The following is a 23,985-nucleotide window of genomic DNA, read 5'->3' as shown; positions in this document are numbered from 1 at the left end:
TACTTTTCTTGGCACCCAAATTCAGACCTACATTTTAGTTCACACTTAACTGCAGTTGAAGTAAATGGGTTCTATGCTTTGAATACACAGTGCTAGAAGAGGCATCCTGGGAAAAAACTACCAAGCCTCTCTAGATGCCTCTGAACACTGGGGATGCAAAAAGTTAGTAAGTACCAACATCAGCCTTTGCTCTGCCTCCTCATCCATAAAGCTTACAGAGGAACACTGAAAAATAAGTTCATTAGTATTGTTAGTATTTCCATTTATGCACTAGTAAACCAACAGTATCTCACAAGGGAATTCTGGATTAAGAATAAGCTTTGACATTACTTACTCACTGCAGAAGACCACAGGCTGAAAAAAGTTCTACAGATTACTTGCTCAGTTGGCGAGTACCATTCACCCCACAAAAGTAGCATTCTTTTCCCCTGAGACAACTCCCCTGGAAAATTATACATCTGAACACACAGAAGGACAGGTTTTGGCTATAAATCTTTTGCACTGGTACTGCTGTTACAGCTCCTGAAAGAATGCAATCCTTCCAGATTCATGGACAGTGTTTTACAGCTAGTATAACCGCTCATCAGTTTTATCAGATCTGACCTGAATTCCAATCATCATCACCTCAATTTTAAGCTTAAATACTTAGGCTTAACTTAAAAGCTAAGTAAAAAGCTGATTCACTATGACTACTACGAAGTAGTCCACTGTTTCATCTTCCTTGTTCTATTCAAAACACATTAGTCTAGCCAGTAATGGAAGATAAAATAAGAACATTCTCTGTACTTCCTTTTAACTATTTTCACAAAAAAGGTCATACGTTTCTTAATTAATATCAGTCTTTTCCAACAGTATTTAAGTTTCTATAAAAGAAAAATAAAATTAATTCTTTTTAATAAATTACTTTCAGCCTAGAAAAATTCTGTCAATAATCTTTCCCTTCTATATTTTGGTTATGCCTAAATCAGAATTTGCTTTCAGTAACACAGGACCCCTCTCCAATAACTTACCTTTCCGCATGCACGACAGTGGTGTCGTCTTTTTGTGAACGTGAACTTGACTTGGCAGTTCATGCAGTTGGGTGCCTCTGAATCAGGAACCCACAATGGTTGTTTCCATGAGAGAGCTGCAGGTATTTTAAGTGATTCTACATTTTCAGATGTTTGATTTCCTCCAGCTTCAGAGCTGCTTTCCCCAAAGCGTGTGGGGTCAGAATTTTTACCAACATTTACGCTGGTGCCTGAGAGGCGAGCTTCTGGGGTAACAGAACTGGGTTCCTGGTATTCTCTCTCAAGTACATCTGTTTTACTCAGTTGTCTCTGACCAACAGCTCCTTGGGAAAGGCCAAGCAACTGCTTCGGTCTTGCACCTTCAGCACGAACGTTAGAAACTAGTGCTTCACTACCACTCTCAGTCATGTCCTGAATACAAGACACACTCTCTTCTGTTGCAAATTCTGATTCATTGGCAGTAAGAGATACTTTAAGATTACTATTAATGCTTGTTATTTCCTCCAGTTTTGCATGCATATGCTCTTCAGCGACCTCTGTGAAATCCAGGTTGTTTGCATTTGTTAAATTCCCTTCATCTGCATCAGCTTCCATTAAGTTACTATCGTTGTCTGAAGACTTCAACACATTGGACTGAAGACTTTGTCCATACAAGAAATCATCAAGCTCAGCATCGCTTATTAGAGTATCACTTTTAATAACATTCTCCTCAACAGTAAAGTCAGCCATAATCGGGCTCATACTTTCATTGTAGTAAGAGTCTATACCAACACCATATGGCTCAGTTTCGTATTCTAGAAAAGCAGAAGCAAAAGCTTTGATTTGCTGAGAATCACTGTCATCAATTACATTCTCAGTATCGTACTTCTCTCCATCTGTACTTTTTTCCACAATACTTTCGTCGATTTTAGCTATATATCCTTCCTGTTCATGCAAGTCAGTGGTTTCGCAGGATTCCCTAGCGGAGAGATCAGTTTTAGACTTTCCATCATGAACAGTTAAAGTATCACTAATAACCTCCACCATTTCATTTTGAGGTAGAGGATTAACTTTTTCTTCTGTTACAACTAATGAACCACATATAGATACAGGAAGTGGAAGACATGACAGCGAGGTCTGGACATCCTCAACTGAAATACACAAAGTTGAAACACCGTTTAGTATTTCCTTGCTATTAAGTTCTTCACTACCTACATTCTCTTCTGTGATTTTCTTTTCCAATTCTACTTTAGCTCCTGTTTGACATGAGAAGCCTGGTAAAACACAATTTCCAGGTAATGTTGCATGGCTTTTGTGTAACTGAGGCCTCTCTGGCAGATCTGAAGGCATGGATTCAACATTACTCTCATCTTTTGAGTCTACCTCTTCTATGGCATTTCCTCCATACATCTCTTTGCTTACTGCAGAGCACGCACTTTCATCTTGTGGTTCACAAGGCAATTTTTTGTATGCTCTCTCATCTTTGGGACTGTACGCATTTGAATTCTGTGATGTTACAGGGACGCATGCAGTATTAAGGCGACCAGTTTGTTCAAGCTGATCAAATACTTCACTGCACTTCACAGATTCTGTCCTGTGTTGATCATCACATGGATCTGAGATCTTTGCTGTAGCGTAACTGTCTGATTTTAACGCAAAATGATCAGTCTCCTCTGTTTTAAGATGTCCTGAATCTTGTAGCATTGAGTCCCCATCACTCTGCTCTGTACTTGAAACACCACTGCATCCAGCTGACGACACACAAGTAGGAACAGGTATGCAAGATATGCCAAAGCCAATCAAACCTTCATTACACTGGAAGTCATCTGGCTGCAACTTTTGAGTATCTTCACGAGCAGCCACTGAATGGATTAAGTTGCCTGTGTCGTTCACAAGATCACACACAGGAATACTACACCTTCCCAGGTTTGAATTCTGAATTTCATTTAAGGAACCACTATCCACAGTGGACAAAAGATCAGGTCCAGCAACGCTCTTCTCATTTTGTGGTGAGTAAGTCAGAAGAGCTTCACTTGTTCCAGTGTGGCTAGCTAGAGAGATTTCTTCTGATGAAGTACAATTGTTAGCATCCTCTTGCAGTTTCGGTGTTGGGTATACATGTTGTAAGCAATCCAGAACCGAAGAAAGTGAATGGTGTTTTGAGTCGTACGGATTTTGAGGTGTTCTGTAGCAGTCATATTCGTCTATTTTAAACAAAAAGAGATGAAAAGCAAAGGTTATAAAACGCCTCTCTTTCCACAGTGCACTCCCTCTAAATCTCATCTATTCAGCAATACAAGCTTTCATTTAGCATATGTTACTTTCAAATTCCACAGTAACAGTCATTTGACCAATATTATTATGCTGGAGAACAAGGCAGCACAGGAACTAACCTGTATTCTGTTCAAATTCATCAAGTAGTTTGTCCAAGTCACAGACTGCAGCTTTAAAGTAACTGTCCATTCTACTTATAGTTCTCGTGAAGCTTTAGCCTTCTAAAACCTAAAAAAAAAAATACAGCATTTCATTCACAGCATTTTGCTATTTACAAAGTCAAAGTGTTATTATCAGAAGACAACTTCTATGAAGTACTTTTTTCTTTTTAATAACACTTTCTTCTCTCTCTCCATGTAAACAAAATGCAAGTACAAACAGGGCCGCAGACTGTCAGCCTCTATGTACTCTGAATACACTCTACAGCATACTCAGTACACTATGCACAATATGCTCAAAAATTCACGTTAAATCAGGAAATTGAGGCTGTCCTATTAAAACCAAATGCATCTGAAAGCACATACTATGGCATTATAATGTCAGGAAGTTTAAAACCAGAAGGGATACTAGTATCTTCTAGGTTGACCCCCTGTACATTTTACGTCACACAGTTCACAGGCAAAAAAAACCCAAAATAGGCCATCATTACCCTTGCAACAGAAGTGAACTGTTTGAATAAATGATGCCTGCATAATCCCAGACATTTCATGCTTTAAACTGCAGTAGGAAGCACAAAAAGTATCATTCTGTTGGCAGAAGTGACAACAAGAAAAGAAGCCTCCTTTAGGAGTTCAAACCTGACAACCAGTTCAACTCTGAGCACGTGAACATGAAACTTAAAGAAACAGATTCTCTTAGTTTCCAGCTATCCAACAATCAACCTCAATTTACTTTCAGCTATGACCAAATGTTTCAGGTAAGACTAAACACAGGCTAAAACCTAAAATACATCAGGACTATAAAGCAGATAACCAGCTGAAGCACTGAAGTATGACACAGTCATCTTAATACAGAGCTGCAATGAATTTAAGCAGGTTGAGGTCAGTACTTCTCCTCCATGATGACCCATAAGCTGCCTTTAAATCCTCCTCTTAAACCTTCCTCCAAGGCCAGGGAAAAAAAAAATGCAGCATGGTAATTCAGCTCATCTCTTCTACTAAAAACACAAAAACCATTAACTCATTAACTTTCTCCGAGACCCAAACAAAATAGTTTGTTTTTTTAAAATATCTTTTTAGAGACTTACCAACTCATCAGAAAGCTATTTGTGAATCACATTCCCTATTGCAAAACATCCTGTTTAATTTGTTTAATGAAGATCTCCAGCCACTTAACATTATGCCTTTTTGGTCACTCTGAAGTGCTTTCTAATTCCACATCTTTTTCATGTCTGAACACCCATACTGTGCAATTACCTATAACATATAGTCAAGATGTTATTTACACCTCCCTTAAGTAAACTGAAGGGACTCAGATCCCTTTAGTCTAATGTCTGGAAACCAGACCTGTAGAGGTCTGTCTAGTTTTCCTTCTACTCTTATCAGTGCATTTAGTCTCTGCATTGGCTGACTTTGCACCCTACCCCATTCAATGTACTTTGACCATCTAGTACTGCCTCTTCTCAAAGCTTAGAGCCCAAAGAAATACTTAAATCCTCTCATATCACTTATGCCACACTGCAGCTACAGATCTAGATTCCATGCCTTACTTACTCCACTGAGGTGTGAGGTTTCCTCTCAGTGAATGGTTCAGATCAGGCGCATTCACTTACCACCACGTTAACATGCATGCGACAAGAATACTTTAAGCTAATACATAGTTCAAATACAGACTGGCAAAGCACAAGAAAGGTGAAACAAACAGTATGCATCGTAACTTAATGCAGTACTTTGTGCCCATATATAAGCAAAAAATAAACAATCTGAATGTACCACTGTATTGATATCCATGGCCGTGAATTAGCCACTCCAATGGTCTTCAGCATGCTGCACCGTACATCAAGTCTCACACAGCTATCTAATGAGCATTGAATAGCAATGCTCATTGCTATTCGATAATGCCATTTCTCTTACACTCATTTGAATACAGTTCTTGCCTGTAACAATCAACTAATTTCACAACCTCCTAGCAAGAGGGAGATTACAACATGAAATGGAAGTTATTTCAGTGAAGAGCCTTACAAGGTTAACAGCTCTTGGTGATTCATTATGAGACACTGAAGTACAGATCCCATCCTTAAAGCATATATTTATGGACAGCAACAAAACCAACGGTCAAAAATTAGTCTAACAGATCATATAAACTAGAAATATTGAAGGATTATGAGAAAACCGGGGATCAAGAAATACATAATGCTGATATTTATTCTCTGTAGGTATATATTATACAACCTTACCACTCAGGTACAACTTAAGTTACAATTAATGTGCAGACTAACAGCTGTGACCAAAAGGGGTGGTGGTCACAAGCCCCACACCACTCTCCTGCCACACAGTCCCCAAGCCTTTGTTTGTACTGGCACCCACTCTCACCTCATCCCACAAGAAGCCAGGTCAAAGAGGTAAAAAGACAGAAAGTCATGTACTTTAGAGGGAGAAAAACAGTTTTTTGCTTGTTTCTCCACCAAAACAGGTCTCCAAAGTGAAACAAACACTAACCTAGCACAAGGTCCTGGCAAGGATCTGTAAATCTGGCTGCTTCACTCTTAATTATCTACATGAAACACTGTTCGCCGAGTTATGGCCCTGCAAGTTAAGCTCCCAATTTACCGCAATCAGAATTTCGAGTATTTTTTAAATAAACAGTAAATGTTTTTTTAAAAAACCTTAATTGTTAATGAAGGAAACAAACATCTATCACCAATAAATTAAAGACGTCCTCTGAAATGAATTTTGTTCAGGTATCTCAATGACACCACAAGCTGTTATAAAAAATCTTTCATATTTAGTTTTAAAGATTTACATTCACAGATTAGTGTGCTGAATTGAGCTAATTAGGTCTGTTATTTCCTTAAGACATCTGACTGTCTACTGTACGAGTAAACTAGAAGGCTAACGAGTAAACATCAAGAGAAGTGCTCACTTACTACTTCTTCAGCCAGAAATACACCAAAGATGACATATTAATGGACACAGGTCACATCCTGAATATTTTACACCTTTATAGGTCATCGATTCTCATCACACCATTCGTCCTTATGTACATCTCAGTTTCTCAAGCAGCAGCTAATCTCACTTGAAGAACAGAACACACCGATCACAAGGGTTCCCAAGTACATGGGTTGGCAAAGATCCATTTATTTTTTTTCCAGTTAACAGTCAACTCTTTGTTTTGTTGATTGAATATTCTTCAGCTTCAAGACAGCATAATACTTTATGTTGATGTATTACAAGAAAGCACACTAAGAGTACTTGCCACTTCTCTACATAAACATTTGGTATGTTTCTAAACAAGTTCACCTTAAGTCTCTTACCTTTCGAAGCTTTTACTTGCGCCCTGATTTCAAGACCAGCATTCCTTATTATCCTCCCCAAGTTTACTTAGTGGAAAACTAATACCACACAATTGCTATGCCAGGCAGCAGTCACCACGGTGAACCTAGGAAGCCAGCACCTAGAACAGCCAATGTGAACAGCACTGAAGTGAGCTATTCTGTGGCAATCTCAGGAAGGATTCTGAATAGTTAATATTTAGGTCACATCAACACCTGGTCAAATGCCCTTTTTACCTTCTGAGGCCTCCAAGAGGCAAGCTTAAATGGAACAAAAGAGAATAGCAAAGGTTTGCTTATGTTATATGCCTGGTCAGACGAGGCTTGGTCTCTGGCAAACTCCTAATACTGCACTTTAAATTGCATAAAGACAGTATCTTAAGAAACAGAGGCAATAATTCTACTACATAAAAACTGTTACCTAAGGGAAGCAAATACTGTGATCTGGATGACTGTGCAACAAATGCAAATGTGTCAGTGCATTTAAAAACACTTTATAGGCCCTTCTTTTATACACTTTATAAATCAATTCTAATATAATAGGCACATATTCCAGAGTTCAAAGCCAACATTCCACTAGGGACTTCTCAACACACTCTTATTTAAAGGAAAAGATAACACAAGTCTGCTAGGATAGAGAATGGCCAAATGACAGGATGGATTGTCAATTTTGTTTTTCAAATAGTCTCTCTAAATGGAGGTAGTTAGTAGTTTTCAGTGGTGATAACTTGTAAAATAAAATGGGTAAGTTAATTATTACCAGCTAACCAGTTTAATGCCTGATGACAAGCTGCCTTTTGATGTTTAAGAATCCCTGAAAATCACCCTCTATCATGTTAATATATATAGGCATTACCAGATAATCACAGCTAATTATCACTGCAGAATCCAGGCCTGCTTTTATATGGAACATGCTAAAACAACACAAGATCAGGTTTAGAGATAAAGACACACACACACACGCGCGCACACAGGTCTTCACTCCAGAAAGCTGACCACTGTAGCCATCTTAATTTTAGGTTATCAGGAAAGTCTTTTTACTCACTGCAAAGTTATATTATTTCAACTCCATCATTGTGTTTAGTCATTATATTTAGTCTGAGCAGAAAGCTATATTGAAGCTTTTATCCTCACAACAGGATTTAAGTAATTTTCTTCCAGCTTACCACCCAGCAACTACCATAGCTAGAACGAAGCCTCTGATAGAAACACAACCATTAAGAACTATCTAAGTTCACAGTGCTATAGAAGTGAAGTGCTGCATCAAGCACAGTATGCCTCTTCTCCCACCTTAAAGGTATTTAATTATTTAAATTACCAGCTTTCTCCTTCTTACTCCCTCCAATATCCCTACACCATACACCTACCCATAGGCTTGAGGCCCTACAGACAAAAGAAGTCGAAGGGTACAACTGCACATCAGCAGTTCATCAGCAATCAATTTAACTGAGTTCATTACAACTGAGAAAATGCTTTGTGAAAAACTTAAATGTTGTCAAATAAAAACTAAAATGATTCTTGCTGAGCAAGACAACATATTACCCAACCCAAAAACTGCAGCGGCTGCTGCCAGTGCAAATTTACTAGCTGAATCAGGGGTTGAAAATAAAAGTTACAGAACTTTTCAGACTCATAAGGAAAAGCCTACGTGGCACACTGCAAAAAACTAAACTGCCTTGCTTAAAGAGCAACATTCTGTTAGTTCAACAGAATTTCTTCAAAAGAACAAAACTCTATCAACAGCATTATGATATTACCACCAACACCAATCAGACAACTCTATCCCGACATCTTCAGCTCCTGAAGATTTTCTTTCGTTCACCCACAGTAATTTGTTATTGCTGTTCCGAACAGAAAATAGTATCATTCACACCACACAGAAAAAATTGTCTGTCAACAATTACGGATTTTCAGTAGTGCTCCAACACATCAGTGGTACCATCAGCAGCCAGGCCCACTTGCTCAGCTGAACAAATGTGTCTCTCACATACTGCCCACAGTGCCATCATCATTAGCTGTATCAGCATTTATTGCTCAGCATTAGAAAATGAGTCACGAGAATATGATTATTACATCAGACCTGAAAGATCTTTCCTCAGCGCAAACCAGTGCTCCCTCAATAGTCTCATCTTCTCTGATTTGCATTATTAATAACCAGATATTCATATTAGACAATAAGTATGTCAGCACACAAGCACTAGACGCTAACAGCATCTAGTACTGGCAGTCAACTGGATCCTTTTCTGTGCTCTACTCATTTCTCCAGAATGTACTAACAATCAGTTCTCTGCCAGTACAGCCTGCATTTAAATACAGACTGAGAACATTTCCCAGTTTCTCCAGAAGCATGTCTTAAAACATTTAATTCCTGTAAGCGTATGGTGTAAGCACGTCCATTATACTCTGTACCCTATATCAAAATAAATGCAACAGAAGGAAGCAAAAACATCACTAATATCTCTAAACCTCTAGGGACAATTAATCCATCTAAGCAATCTAATATGCGCTATACAGCACGAAGTGCTGTAAGAGCACTACGCAGTTAGCTGCTAGCGTGTGCAAGCAGCAAACTCTATGCTAAAAAACCACAAGAGTTTGTTTCTGTTTCGTTACCATCTTCCATTTCCAAAGAGTGCATTCGCTGACACTACTGAGACTGTAAAATCCTTACTGCACAAAGTTTCTCTGACTAATGACAGTCTTATCAGTTCTGAAGTACGCAAGCCCTTCTTCAGGCCTGGAATAAGCTGCAGCGCTCAATGCCAGCTTAGGACGCTTTCCTCAATGGAGATACGCATCCGTGCCAGTTCAGGTAAGACAAAGCTAGGCAGCACCTCCAAAACAGCGCGGACCGCGGCACGGGGAGCGCCAGCTCCGGGCCCCGAGCCTTGGGGGCAGGAGACCCGCAGGCAGGGCAGAGCCGCGCCGGGCGCCTCCGCAGAAATCCCGCTCGTGCAGCGCTCCGCGCCCCCTGCCCCGGGCGCCCCAGGCCCACAGCGGCTCCTGCCCCTGCCCAGCCCCCCCCGGCCCCGCGGCGCAGCCCCGGCCGGGAGCCTCGGGAGGCGCCGGCACACGGCCGCCCCGCCCCGTCGTTCTGCGGGCAGCCCCGGGCTCCCCGCCAGGCAGGGCGGCCCGGGAGGCCGCGGCTGCCGACGGGAGGAGGCCGTCCGGCGGCAGGACGCCCGTGACACGCGTCCCTCTCCGCGCCTCGCTCGGCGCCCCGGCCCCACCGCGGCTCCCGCCAGCCCCGTTCCCGCATCCTCACCCCCAGGCGGTGGGGCAGGGCCGACCTCCCGGGCCGCCGGCCGAGGGGAACGCGCACGACCCGGAGGACGCCGCCCCTCTGCTGTGAGGCGGGCGACGACACCCCCGGCGGCGGCAGTTCACCTCGGAGCCACCCGCCGCCCCCCCCCCGCCAGCGGCTCCGGGACGGCGACGGCAGCGCCCCTTGTTTGTCCGCCCAGCCGCCGCTCGGCGCATGCGCGGCGCCGCCCCGCCCGCCCAGCCGCCGCGGCCCCGCCCCCGCGCCTGCGCAGAGGCAGGGCTCCGCCCCCAGCCGGCGGGAGGGGGGCGGAACCGGCGGCGCGACTGACGCGGTCCCTCCACGCGCGCTCCCGCGCCCCGCCGGCAGAGGGCGCCGCCAGCACCGCCCCCCCCCCGCCCCGCCCCCCGCGCGGGGCTGCCGGCGTCCGCGGCCTCGCGCTTTTTCTCTTGACGTCACCCTCCGCGGTGACGTGGCTTTTACTCCGTCAATCTCGTCACCTACCAGGGTGGGCAAAAGCGAGGGTTCAGGCAACCGAAAGCCGCTTCATCTTGTTTGGAAATTACTGTTAAATTAACTAAATCGGGCTGTTTCGCCAAAGCAATAGCTACTGCGCTATTACAGTATCATTAAAGGCGGTATCAGCTAAGGCGTTGTCCTAGTTTGGCCCCCAGTGATGTAATCACAGGACGTTTTTAGGCATTTACACAGTATCTTTTTAAAAAACAAATTTATTCCAGCGGATGGCTATACAGCTATCACTACACTTCCGTCCGCTTTTCCATGCGGATTTTATTCACAGTGCGTAGTCTCTGAGGGCCAGGAGTGCGATTTTCGAAGCATTTTTACCGGATTTTCAAATGTCTTTGCGCTGGGAACCGAAGAAATACTGTTTTGAGAAGGGAGGTTTTGGCAGCAGGCGTGCACGGGGCCCGATGACCCCTGGGCTCCGTACCGACGACTCCCCAGCGTGCCATTTCCTGTATCCTGATCCAAAACATCCTCTTTCGTCTCCATTGCGCGAGCTAGCATGTAACTAACCTTTCTTTGATGAGCCAGAGCCTCCTCTTTGTCATTCACCTGGGCGTTTATTTAAAAGAGAAAGAAAAGAAACTAGTTTATAAGCTAAGAACAAGGCAGTCTGTGTAAACCGACCGTTGTATTTGCTCCCCCAAGGACTCACGATGAATAGTTTAGCAAAATACTAACCAAATCTATTAACATCTTTAAGATTTCGTGAGGATTTTCTAGCTCTTCAACCTTCCTGCAGTCCACACCTGATGAGAGCAGGCCAGACAGTTTTTGCCCCAAACTGTTCTTGTTCCCTTGTAACTTGACACGCCCTGAGGAAAACAACAGTACATGAACTGTGGACCTCAGGAAGAGAAAAACCACTTTGGGATAACATGGGCATGCCTAAAACTGGATTCTGAATGACCTCTGAAAGGGCAATGCAAGCTACAGCTTCTCCCACCGTACATAACACGGCAGATTACCTGCATGCAGCACCACCCCTCGCGTCACTTAAAGGCTAAACAGACCTTTCATCGTACATACAGGCAAACTGAAAATAAAATTCTGTTCGCTGTATGGAGAATATGCTTTAACACTCTAGTTAAACAATAATTTGTGATAATTTATTTTTAAACGGTAGCCTGAAAAAGAAGGCTTTTTGACACAAGCTGTTTAAAAGTTTCTAAGATTTCTAAAAAGATTAAAATACATTAGAATTATGAAACATATGTATCAGGATATAGAGCTGGGAAACAATGACATAGGTATAGGGGAAGCAGGTATTCAAGATGCATGCTGTTTTAGTATTACACCCTGAGGCTGCTCAAGGAGTCCAGAAGACCCACCAAACTTCTAAGCCTAGCACCTCCAGGACAATGGCTAACACAAACATATCTTGAAGTGCCATTCCTAAATTCTGCTATGGTTTTGTCCATGACATAAGCACTTAAATACTTCCCCTTATCCTTTTTCTTAAAGAAGAAAAGGATAATAAGAATTCTTCCTCTTTTACAAAGTGCTTTGTAACTCACAGATGACCGTGTGAAGCATAGGAAAAGTAATAAATACTGATGTAGATACACATACATAATAAAAAAACTGCATTGTATTTAGTATTTCAGTGAAAGCTCAGTATATATTTTTTGCATTTCTCCTCCTTCCCTAACTCTTGTATAGAGATCACTTGAAAAAAACCCAGCACATTACATTGCTGATAGCATCTAAAATGGCCAGGCTAAACTTGCCAGATGCTAGCTTTTTTGTGCTGTTTTCATCATAAACATCTTTAATATCCAGAATGTTATTGTCATCCTGGGTAACAGCTTATTTATTCTAGTATATTTTTACTGAGATAACACAGTTCATGGACGCGTAATAAAAAAAGGTTACATTAAAAGCCCAGATTGGTAGCTCCAATCACCTACAGTAGTATTTATATTGTCCACTTATATACAGACACCCTACATTATAAATGCGAAACTTATGGTAGAAATTCTTCAGCTACGTGACACACTATTTAACATATTTACAGTTTTGAGACAACTTTGTTCCTTTTTTCTCGACTCTTCAGAAACCTCAGTCAGCAATTAAACCACAACCATACATTTAATACAGTAAGAAAGTCTGCCCGTGCCACTTGTCAGCTAATTTCTTTTCTATTCAACCATTACAGATATATAGCATGCCCAGTTACCATCGTCTTTCACACGTTTCCAGTTTAGAAATTTCGTTTCCTTCTTAATCTTTATCACTTCTGCAAGCCTCAGGGCTTGGTCCTTTCTCTGCATTAGCTGCTGCTCAAATGCAATTCTGAAAGCATCTGCCATTACATAAGCTTCATCTTTACTCTTCTTCAGATTTTCAATCTGGTTTTAATTCAGAGAAAATTTAAAGTATATTAAGCAATTTGGAAGCAATAGGAGATTTAAGACGTATATTAAAAGACAGACTGAAGCCATTAACACAGACAACTTTTAAATAAACATAATCAAGGAAGTAGTAGAAACCAAACGAAGTGCTTTCTTGCCACGTTAAGAAATACATTTTGAAATGTGTATTGAAGTCTTTACCCTTCCTCTTCTACGCATGCACACAACCACCACCCATCTACACAGACGAACTGCCAGCAGTGCCTATTTATCTCTGCGCACGCAGAAGAGCTTGAGGAGGGCATTAACGTCACACGCCGGTTGGGCCAGGAGCCAAAGGAGCAACAGAGCGGTATCTCTGTCGGGAGTAATAACTTTGGTACAAAAGGGACATGACAAGTACTTCTTTTCAAAACCCGTAAGTCAGCTGGAACTTCTGCAGTGGGACGAGGAGGATGGTTACCACATTTGTAGAGTCAAATACAAATTAGAATAAAAGTTCTAAAAACATAGAATCTCACTAAATTAAAAACCTTATAAAAGCTTGAAAATCATGTTATCGATTTAAGCGTGATGTAAATACAGAGTTTTCAGCAAGATCAGCTTCCTGACCTAGCTGGTGAGCGGGCTTGTGAGTGCTGACGTCAATGCGAGGGAGGGGTGGAATGCACTGCCAGGAAGGCAGTAAAAAGGGTCAGTGGTAGTCCACACTCACAGTGTGTATACATTTATAGAGTGCGTACGCTTAGAGTGTTTCTTCCTTTTTTTTAGATTAAAAAATATGAGTGGAAGGAAAAAGAATGAGAATTTCTTTTACTAGTAACGCTGACTGGTATCAGAATTACAGTTTGATATCAGCGAAAGTTAGGGCAATATAAGCATTGCAAACAAACATTACATTATTTCTGAGATGCATTCTTGTTTTAAGACATGTTACTTTGTGTAAGCTGCAGTAGAGTGTTTCTGGCTTTATTTGGTTTTGAGCGCAAACACTCCTCTGCTTGTTTGTATTTAAGCCAAGCAGCATTACCTCTTGCTTGAGATGAAGAAGTTGCTTTCGAGTTACAGCTGCCATTTTAGCACAGGGACAAGGCTGCCCTCCAGAAGTATTGCAGGTGCAGGCTCCAAGAACTGCCAGCTTAAAATCCAAAACAAACCACCAGTTAAAAATCTATCTGCGTACAGAACGCAACACAAGAGACACCGGATGACTAGCAAAAAACCATCCTGAAACTACAAAGGGAGTGTAAGGGTCAGGGAAAGCAAGCTACAAGAGATTTAGGCATGATTTCTTTTGACTCACAATCACACGTGTGAAATGTATTTTTCTGCAAGATAACCTAAAGGCAAAAATTGTTGGCCTGTGTACGCTACTCCCTGCAGACCTCATTAGAAATTTTTTTCACTCAGTAAAGTAAAGCAGTGGGCATAGGAGTTAAGAATTAAGGTATTATGAAGAAAAAATAAGCATGCTGGCTTGTGAAAGATAGGCTAATGCTCCTTTTGTCTACTTTTTCTTTGCAAGATAGGAATTATGAAGCATCACAAATTAGAAAACTGATTAACAGGCATGCAAGGGCATATTGTCATTAGCGAAAAATGGGTCCAAAGAAATAGTCAAATAATCAGTAAGCGAAATGTATCTATATACTTTGAATATAAGCATGTCTTTGAACCAGCCATTTTGAAAAACATGTAAATCGTACTTACTTCAAGACCTGTAAAATCTGTAATGTCACTTTTATTCAAGGACATGTTCTCCTGAACAACCTTCTGTTGTTTCACATCTAGCATTGCAAGAAATTCCAAGCACTGCTGATTCAGGACTATGATATAAAACAAGGAAAGCGATTAAAAGGTCTGCTGCTCTGATGTCTTAATTTCTGGGTTTAACCACACCCAAATTAAGTGGTTCTGTAGTTTAAGCATCAGTTTGAGAATGTGATGAGACTATGTAGATCTAGAAACTCAGATCCCAGTTGTCTTTTCTTCTGTGTTTTCTTAGAGGTAATGACCCACTTACAGAGCTATCATCTCATATATTACTCTGCCTCAGCACTAAGGGCTGATCTCTTTGTATACTTACAACTAAGGCAGCTGCTCTTTTAGAATAGCACAATATTGGGAAAATAATGATGTATGTCAGCTATTTTAAAGCTTTTTGGAAACCAAAAATAAGGGGAAGGGGCGTGAGCCATCTGATCCAGGCAGACGCCTGCACAACCTGCAGTTTGAAAACCTCCACTATAAAGCCGACACGCTGAGTAACTGCCAGTTTGTGCTATGGGAATCTTTAAGTGGGTGTGCTAAAAGGGAACGTCTCCGACGCAGGTTGTCATTGTAGCAGGAGCACTCGGTGGCTCCCTGGCTGCTGTTGCCTCCTACCAGGACACGACTGGGAGCACAGTCCCAGTTGTTTCCCTCCACACCCAGGGTGTCACCACGCCAGTGAGATAAGATAGGTACGCTTCTTTCATACCTGGCCTACTCTTTAAGCTACGCATACCTGACTTTTCCTGTAATTTCATGGGTTTATTTCAGTTCAAGTGACAATGTGAGAAGAAAAACAAACACAACTTGTCTGTTTAAAGAGGGTTTCTCCATATCCACTAATATCAGCTGCCAGTAACAAGAGACTTATCCTGACAGAAAGCTTCCTTCATAGCTAAATCCTGAATTACTCCTGAGAAACAGCATGTGAAGAGGAATAGCTGTTGGTGGCTTACTTGCATTTTCAGCTTTAAGAGTTTTAACTTCTTCTGTTCTCAGTTTCAGTGCTTCCTTAAGAGCTGCATTTTCACAATATATCCTGCAGAAGTTAAGAAAAAGGCTGCATTATCTTTTAAAAAAAAATTTTAAAATGGGCACTCAAATGAAAAAAAAAATTAGCCTGTTAAAACACCTTCTCTAATATTTCTGCAAATTAAAATTAGGATTACTGACAAGGTTGAAGAAAAAAATCAAAACTGAAAAGAGTTGAGTATTTGGTTTGACAAGATACTATCCATGCAGCATTATACAAGCAGTTTTCTTACCTGTAGATTTTTTTATGGAAAATATTGTAAAATTTTTCCATAACAATATCTGTACCAATAATATGTAGTAAGTTGTTAGATCCAAATCTGCTAGCCAGGGGCCAATAAGCAACCTAAAACTGCTCCTGAGTAACTCTCTGAAGAAAGTTGTGTGTCTAGGCTTGGCCTGACTGGCACAGAATCAAGGCTAAGAAAGCAGGTAACGCCAGGCTGGCTTCTGTGGAGTCACTCCTCCTTATTCAGGCTTCAGGTGGCTCTGCAGGGAGCAAAAGCAAGAACCTCTGCACTCACACAGAGGTTCCTCTGCCACCCAGATAGCATGTGCTGTTCAAACAGGCTCACCCTGTTCATGAAACCACACCCTCACACAAACAATTTAAATGCGTCCATGTCCGAGTGAATGTTAACAAAGAAAACAAAAAAAAAATCATTCACGTCTAAGTAGACGGTGCCAACAGCTTCAGAGTTTAACAAGAGGTGAGTTTAAGTACCACATTACCATTAGAAACTCAAAGAAATCTGTAATTATGAACCTCTGGAACACTTGTTAGAAATCTTTTACTTCCTTGAAAGAACAAAATTGTTACTGGACCTGTGACAACGTGGCTCTGGTCTTAATTTTTAGAAAGTAAACTTCCTGTATTCTTAATACTGTTCTCAAGAACAGCTGTACTTTCAAGCGTTGCAACCTGAGACATACAATATGCATTTATAATGCATTTTTCCCTGCAGTATTTAAGTATTTCCTTCTTGAATAGAAAAGTGGCAATCTAAAGTTCTAAATGTTAAAGCAGTACAATTTTTTTGGTGCATCTCTTCAGCTGTCAGTAAATGCAGCATACTGTAAATTCATGGTTTTGTTTAAAACTGAATAGTAACCTGAGTTATTTCACTTGAATAAACAACAGGAAATACACATTATTCGCAGCCTGCTGTCTCAGATACCACAAAACCTTTTTGCAAAGCAGACTGAGCTCCTGGCTTGCAGTTTTCTGAAGCCAGGTCTCTAGCTTTCAATAGTTAACAGTAGCTTTGTTGCTCCAAACGACCCGGCTACATGTCCTACTCTCTTAAGTCAGGAAAGTCAAAGGGTTTTTCAAGAGGTATCCCTTAACAAGTGTAACTAAGTTAATCGGTGAACAAGACACAATATCTTAACAAAACTCTTCTTACAAATGAATAGTTTGTAAACTTTTGGCTTATTCTTTGAGTCAAAGTTTGAAAATTTTAAATAAAAATCTCCGCTGAAATAACTGTAAATCTGATGGGTAGACATCAGAGATACCATTTCTACATTTAAATAAGTGAGCCTTCTGGTCACATTTTTCAAAGTCTGTTAATGCGTTATTAGTTTAGTGCCTCTGGCATCTTGTGCTTGCCTAACCACACCTGCTGTCCGTCCAGAGTAACTCTTATTTAAACAAAGAACCAGTTGATCAGCCTTTCTCAAAAGCATTCCATTTTATCTGTACGTATGCTCATACCTACAATGCAAGAAAATAAAGCAATGATTAACCAGGAAATGATATTTCCACATGCATGCACATACCATTATTTTCTATGCCTCATTTACATTTAAAGGAAAAAAGGACAGTCTGGCTCCAGCTGGCTAACATCATAACGTAATAGGATGAAAATGAAAACTCAGCCTAGCAAAGCTAGCCTATATACATGCTAAAGAATTGAGACTTAATAATTTTAGTAGTTTTAATTGAAAAATACAAACGTTACTAGCATGAAAATTAAATAAATCTTCCCAAACCTGGAAGGAAATCAGGAGAACACAAAACCCCCAGAAAACCCAGTGAAGCAAACTTGGAACACAAGAAAGATGACATATAGCATTCAATGCAATTAAAAAAAACCCCAAAGATTCACAGTGTAAGTCAAATACCTGTCATATCTTTCTGTCCATGTGTCTTCTATGTTTTTAAGTCTATCCTGATCAAATTCAATTTCCCATTGCAAAATATTTATTTCCTGTGGAAACAAAACAAACCTGCAGCAGTTCATTACAAGCCTCCCATTGAAAGGAAGAAGAGGAACTGCTGGTGCTGAGTTTGGCACTGGCAGAGATCTAGGTGTCCAGCGGTGATGACTATCTATGATACTGTTAAAAATACATCTGGTGCCAGACACTGAAAAGTTTCTGCATCACTGATCTATGGATTCCAGACTGTGTTGCATGAACTGATGCTTGTACATGGCTTATGACAAAAACAAACCCATGCTGTCACATTTCCCTGTCCCCTTACTGTTCTGTGGAAGGGTCACAGAGGAAGAGAAACAAAGCATAAAACTCAGTTTAACAAGGTAGCTCAATGCCACCTTCCTCCTCCTCCCCATCTTCCCTATGAAAACTGGGCACCCATTTCTTAGACTCATTGGGAAGTTCCAGCTTAATAACTAAGAAATAGTGCAACTCACTATCAATGACTGTGAAACTTACAACGAAGACCAACTGAAAGTACAGAGAGAACTCTAGTTCCTTTCAGGTATTGTTTGTACGCACTATTGCATGAAAACATTTAGACCAAAAGAGTGATACATTAACATTTTCCCTTTCTACTAAAAAGGAATAAGAATACTTTAAAAAAAACCCTGGAACTAATGGCAGATTTGTACTGATTTAAATAAACAGTCTGATAACCCTTTATTAATAGCAATGGACTTCGATGTTTTTGCACAGGTGTGAAGGAAACATGCGCCCTTACCTTTTCTAAAGTTCTCTTTTCTTCCTCGGTTTTTTGAAGCATTGCTTTTGTATGACTAGTAGCTTTATTAAATACTGCCTGCAAAAAAAAGCATAACTGTCAAATACTGTAATTAAGTTTACTTAATTTGGCTTTAGCCAAATTTTCAGTTTTACATGAAGAGAAGTTCACATTCTTAGTTAAAACAGGAGTGTGCAGAATTACAAACACTGGCAACTTGCTTGTAAGTCCCAATGGATTCTAATTTCAAGTCACTAAATAGCTATGTTGCATAACAAACTTGCGTTTCAATTCCGTAACCTTTTCTATTGAAAAATGTAGCATCATTTAAAATGAGATCACGTCTTCTTTAGGGCTTGTCCACAAAATCAGCTCTCAAAAAAATTGGTTACAACTACTTTGATCCAGGTGTAACTTACTAAGAATGTCTGAGGGTAGAAACTGCGGAACTATAAATGTGTTATGCAAGTAGGCTAACAAACAGGAACTGATTTCAACATAATTCATTGTGATAGCGAATAAAAATATTACAAACTGTGAACAAAAGACTGACCTAACATTTAACGCACACTGTCCTCTAAGACAACAGATGGAGTAATCAACTGAAAACATCCGTGCTTTGCAGCAGAATTTCAAGCACTAGCAAAATCTGTAATTTAAGGGACTGGAAAGAAGGCCTTATTCTTTAAGTCAAATAGCTAAAATCTTTAAGGATCCTCAAAGATAAAATTAGGAGAATTTGCTACAGCAGTAAAGTCTCCTTAAATAACCACAATGGTTCCATGCAGCAAAGGTAATAAATCGCAGAAGCTGAGTCTGTAGACACCTGCAGACTCAATGCTTTAAATTATAGCCCTGGGAAGAACTTAAGGTTTGGGGGGTTTTGATGAGGAGTGGCAGGAAGATTTCTTCTGTTTTCTTTCCTTTACCACTGAGTACCTAACCGGTTTCTGAACAACTCCTACCATGCTCTGCAGAATTCTCAGGGCTTCATCTTTTCCTTCAAGCTGTCTTTGTGATGCTTCAAGCTCAGCTTTCAAAATTTCAACTTCCTGAAGCAAAATAAAACAGGTACACTGAGTAAAAGCCAAGGTAATCCTGTTAAAACTTGACTGTAACAGCAATGTAAATTTGCCCTCTTCAAAAAACAAATATGATTCTTTTCTGACTAATAGCTTGCCTGTGATGAAGAATTGTTAACAGTGCATGTTAGCACAAAATCCTTAAAGGAGAATACTTGTAATTATTATTCTTTCTGTTCTCTTCCAGTGTATCTGGAAAATAAACCACTAAATACTGCAGTTATTCCTTGCTAAAGAAGTTGTATACACCAACACAAGTCTGGAGCTTTAAAATAAGTAAGCAAAACTGAATAGGAGATATATATGCATGCAAATACATGCAGCAGATACAAAATATAGTAAATATTACAAATATATACTAACATATAAATGCTACATTAATATAATGTACTATATATTATACAAAATATCCATACTCTATAGCGCAGATATCATGTTAGGACTGTTAGATCAAAACCACTACTTGTCCAGAACAAAACAACAACAAAACAGATTCCTGCTCCAGGTACATGCCAATCATGTCTTTATGCAATATTGTCCCCCTCAGAAGAAAGCAGTTTTTCAATTTCCAAGTGTTAAAAGAAAATTTACTGCTTTGTATACTTATCTTTCCTTAACCCCTATGTCAGTCACTCAGTTGTTCACTTGCGGTCATACAAAACTTTTTTCATAGTTCTTCCAGTTCTATCACTTCAGCGATTGATTCTGAAATTGTATCTGGGAGCAGTGGCAATTTATCAGTTCTGTCTAACTGAAAATGAGTAAGGTTCCTTGACATTTTAACTTGCTGTGCATTGAAGGTTCTTCATGCTAAGACAGCTGGAAAATGACCTACCACGGGCCATCCTGAGGTTAAAAAACACAGTGCAGATGAAGTGTGTATTTTCACAGCTGAGATCACCCTACTCTTTCTGCCGGGACTGATGCCAGCGCATCAACACATTTAACCACAGTAAAATTAAAATGTAGGAGTTTACCTTTCAACAAAAATGCAGTAAAAACCCAAAGTCTATTCTGTTTACACTGCAGATTTTCAGGCCCAAAGCTTAATAAAAAAAAGAAAACCTGCTAGAAAAGGAGTACAATCCTTTTAATATTCTCTACATCTTTAAAAATACTTCTCCCCGCTGCTTCCCCCCCCAAATAAAAAAAAAAATCCAGAGTATAAACTGCATTTCACACTGTGATTTCCTGGCATAAAATTTAATGAGGCTTCCAACTAGCACTCTAATTTCAAGAACCTGAATCCATCCAAGATTCTGGACATGCCAAGATCTTCAGCTAAACTAACACTGTGCTTTAGTTTGCTGTATTAAAAGGACATGCAGATTTCAAGAGCAGCACACTTGGCACAGTTACTAACCTCTAGAGCTTCCCGAAGTTGTTGCTTTAGTTCTTCATTTGACACGTCAGTGTTAGATTCTGTAAGATTGATAGGAGATGCTAAATGATGAGATACTGAAATGTTTACAAAAGAAAACATGAGAATTTGCTTTACCCTGAAAACAGGTAACATGCGGAGGTGATTTTTCATCTTTGTGGTTTTTTTCTTCTGGAGCTAATACACAGATGTAAGAAATACATAAATACTAAGCTCAAACACATTGTTTCACACTTAAAGAAGTGAAATGGGAAAAAAAGATCAGTTGTAGAGAGACCTAAAATAAGGACAATTATTTTAGAATTGCCTTTAAAAAATAAAAACCACAACAAAATTGCCATCTTGATTCAAAAAATAATTTCATTTTTTAGATTCTTTTTAGATTGTAACTTTTCAAGAACCAAACTCAACACAACAGTAGCTGGCACTATTTAGAAGTAGAGGCAATTTTCAAGAGACGAAGATCAAGTACGGTGGTGGAGTATCCCACAAGATCCAATGCTCCTCTAAACAAGCAGTTACTACTGGTACCATTTTTCTTAAACTGCGCATCGCAGAGATACGTTAAGATGCAGCCTCCTACTAAATCAAAGTCAGGTTCATGTGGACTTTAGTCATGCTTTCATGGATATTGCTGTGTGAAAGACCTAGATCTAAGACAAGCATCACACACAGACCGTCGGAAGGACAGTGAAACCAATCGGAATTACGCTGCTCTTGTAACATCTCTCCGACGCTGCTGAAACCAATGAAGAATAATTACATGGCTTAGCTTACTGTTGTGGAGAGGATAGTGGGGACTTGTTCTAAAGGAGAAAAATAAGCAAGTTATATGGAAATACTTCAGACAAAATACTTAAAATGGCCAAAAATGTAAGGCAAAGCAGCTGAAGTGTAATGAACAGCACTGCCTTTATTTGATTTTATTCACAGCAGTGTTGTCTTCACAAAACAATGAATGCCAACACTGGGAGGACGGAGATGTGCCAGTTCTAAAAACAACTTCTTAACCTCAAAAGTATTCCAATTCACAAGTTCCAACTAAATAGCAAACAGGATTTTGACTATTTAGCCATAAGCTTTAGATACAATCTCTAGGAAGACACACTTAAACAAACCAGGAATCCAAGCAATTCCATTCAATTTCATATATGTGTTCAGAGAAAAACAATGCTGTCCCCACCGCAGGATGCTCTTCGCTAAATGTCACTTTCAAAGGCAAAACTAAACACTTTAAAAATGGTCATTCTGCACTATGAAGGGCCACAGCCTCCTTCACTGAAAAGCAATTCTGCTGTTAATGTTTTGGGAGGAAGACCTAGGAACAGAGGCCGCTCTGCGGCCTCAACGGCACTGAGCATCTCCTCTTGCAACACTCGCAGCGGAGTTACAGGCTGCTCCAACCAGCCTGCGAGGCCGCGCTGGATCCCAGCAGGCATGCAATGCACATGCACTTCTTGGAATCCTTCAGGGATTTCCAAGACGTTTGGCAAATGGTTTGAATTAAACTTGATGGCATCTTGTGAAGCAGCTGAACTGCTCAGTTTTCCTAACGGAGATTTTTCTCATGGCGAATAATTAACTTCCAAATTACTCTTACCACAGCTGTTTTGTCTGGTTGAACTAGTAACAGGCTTTTTGGATGATCCGTCGTAAAAACTGTTTCGTTCTGATCTGGGAAGAGCTGCAGCATCACTTTCTTCCACTCTTTTTGCTGATAAAAGAGGATTACAAACCTTTCCAGATCCCTTCCTAGATCTCAATGAATAGGAGTTTTGTAAATATTCCCCTTCATAAACACCTCCCGGTCTTCTCCCAAGTCCGTTTCCCAAGTCTCCACATGTCATGTCATCCTCTTCTGCTTCCTCCATCTTCTCCTCCTGGGTTTGTTTGGGGTTTTTTTCGCCCTGATTGAGGGGCACTTCACTTACTGGCAACGTGAACAGTGCCTCCCGCAAAACAACAAGTATTTTATCTAGAAAAACAGAAAAAAACCTCCGTAATTAAAGCCGCAAAACAACATCAAAGTGAAAAACCTGAAGCTGCTGGTGCCTGGCCGCTTCCCATGCGAGTTCGGGCTGCCGGAAAAGATCGCTCCCGCCGCACGGTAAAACGTTACCGCAGCCCAGCCTCCCGCTGCGGGCGGCTCAGGCGGCCGGCGGCGGCCGGGCGCCGCTGGAAAGCGCCTCGGTGGGCACCCGCCACCCCCCCGCCCCCCTGCCCGCCCGCGGACCCCCGCCGCCCATCCCGGTCCCCTGCCGGTGCCGCTCCCCCGCCCGGAGCCCCCGACCCACCCGCCCGGCCGCGGCGGCGCTGGCGGTCCCCGCCCCGGGGCGGGCTGGAGCGCTGCCGGGGGCGGTGGGAGCGCGGCGTCCCGCTGCCGGCAGCCGGAAAGTCAGGCGACAGCTCCCCGGGAGGCTGCTCGGAGCGCAGAGGCCGAGCCTCAGGTGGAGCTAGGCGTTCGGTTTTCGTTACGAGAGGCCTATATTCTGCCTGCAGCCCTCCCCCAGCCACAACAGCGTTTGCAAAAATCCCCAGCAGCTTTTGGAAACGCGATTCGACTTCACAAGACGCGGTCCTTCAAAGCCTTCTCAGGAGCTGGTGTCGTCCAGGCACTTCCACGGCAGAGATCACCCTCCGCCCGGCTGCCCATCCGAGCAATAACCCCGAAAGCGGCTGTTCAACAGCAACGCACGTATGCGTGCGTTTCCACAGCGTTTGGTCCCAATTCTGCAAGGAAACTCCAGATTTTTCACCGTTTCGGTTTACGCAAGGGTCAAATTGCCAATGCAGTATTCGTCTGTAAATCTCACAGAAAGTCTATACCGAATGTGGAATAAAAGAATCCTAAATACGTAACCATAATACTCTTCACA

The 23,985-nt window shown here is 41.2% G+C and overlaps 2 protein-coding genes across 4 annotated transcripts in view; both read right to left on the bottom strand.

Moving 5' to 3' along the window:
* ZFYVE16 (zinc finger FYVE-type containing 16) overlaps positions 1-10,109 on the bottom strand; it is a 31,110-nt gene extending 21,001 nt beyond the window's left edge. For 2 of the 3 annotated variants that reach the window (XM_076363076.1, XM_076363079.1), the window contains exons 1-3: positions 10,019-10,109; positions 3,383-3,491; positions 1,011-3,193 (exon numbers count right to left, since the gene is read on the bottom strand). In XM_076363076.1, the coding sequence (XP_076219191.1) occupies positions 1,011-3,193; positions 3,383-3,452 (2,253 nt within the window). In that variant the 5' untranslated portion in view covers positions 3,453-3,491; positions 10,019-10,109. Of the gene's footprint in view, positions 1-1,010; positions 3,194-3,382; positions 3,492-6,735; positions 6,829-10,018 lie in introns of those variants that run through there. The other variant, XM_076363077.1, reaches the window with a different exon arrangement.
* A 618-nt stretch (positions 10,110-10,727) lies between these two features.
* Positions 10,728-23,450, bottom strand: CCDC125 (coiled-coil domain containing 125). Its single transcript, XM_076361988.1, has 12 exons — positions 23,404-23,450; positions 22,710-23,084; positions 21,092-21,150; positions 19,612-19,698; positions 18,647-18,724; positions 17,827-17,912; positions 15,624-15,706; positions 14,608-14,723; positions 13,928-14,035; positions 12,723-12,894; positions 11,225-11,358; positions 10,728-11,095 (listed from the first exon to the last, which is right to left on the bottom strand). Exons 2-12 carry the CDS (start codon positions 22,978-22,980, stop codon positions 10,808-10,810), a joined length of 1,482 nt encoding a protein of 493 aa, XP_076218103.1. The 5' UTR covers positions 22,981-23,084; positions 23,404-23,450; the 3' UTR covers positions 10,728-10,807.
* Between the last annotated feature and the right edge of the window lie 535 nt (positions 23,451-23,985).

Source organism: Aptenodytes patagonicus, chromosome Z (assembly GCF_965638725.1).
Source record: "Aptenodytes patagonicus chromosome Z, bAptPat1.pri.cur, whole genome shotgun sequence".
NCBI classification, from domain to species: domain Eukaryota; kingdom Metazoa; phylum Chordata; class Aves; order Sphenisciformes; family Spheniscidae; genus Aptenodytes; species Aptenodytes patagonicus.
The sequence above is the reverse complement of the archived record's forward strand: the minus strand, read 5'-3'. Positions and strand labels throughout refer to the sequence as shown.

Excerpts from the sequence above, each read along its gene's own strand:
- CCDC125 (XM_076361988.1), bottom strand. The coding sequence starts at position 22,980 with ATGGAGGAAGCAGAAGAGGATGACATGACATGTGGAGACTTGGGAAAC. Across the intron at positions 17,913-18,646 it reads AAAAGAGAACTTTAGAAAAG|GAAATAAATATTTTGCAATG; the intron begins GTAAGGGCGCAT and ends TTGTTTCCACAG. Across the intron at positions 11,096-11,224 it reads TAAAGATGTTAATAGATTTG|GTGAATGACAAAGAGGAGGC; the intron begins GTTAGTATTTTG and ends ATAAACGCCCAG.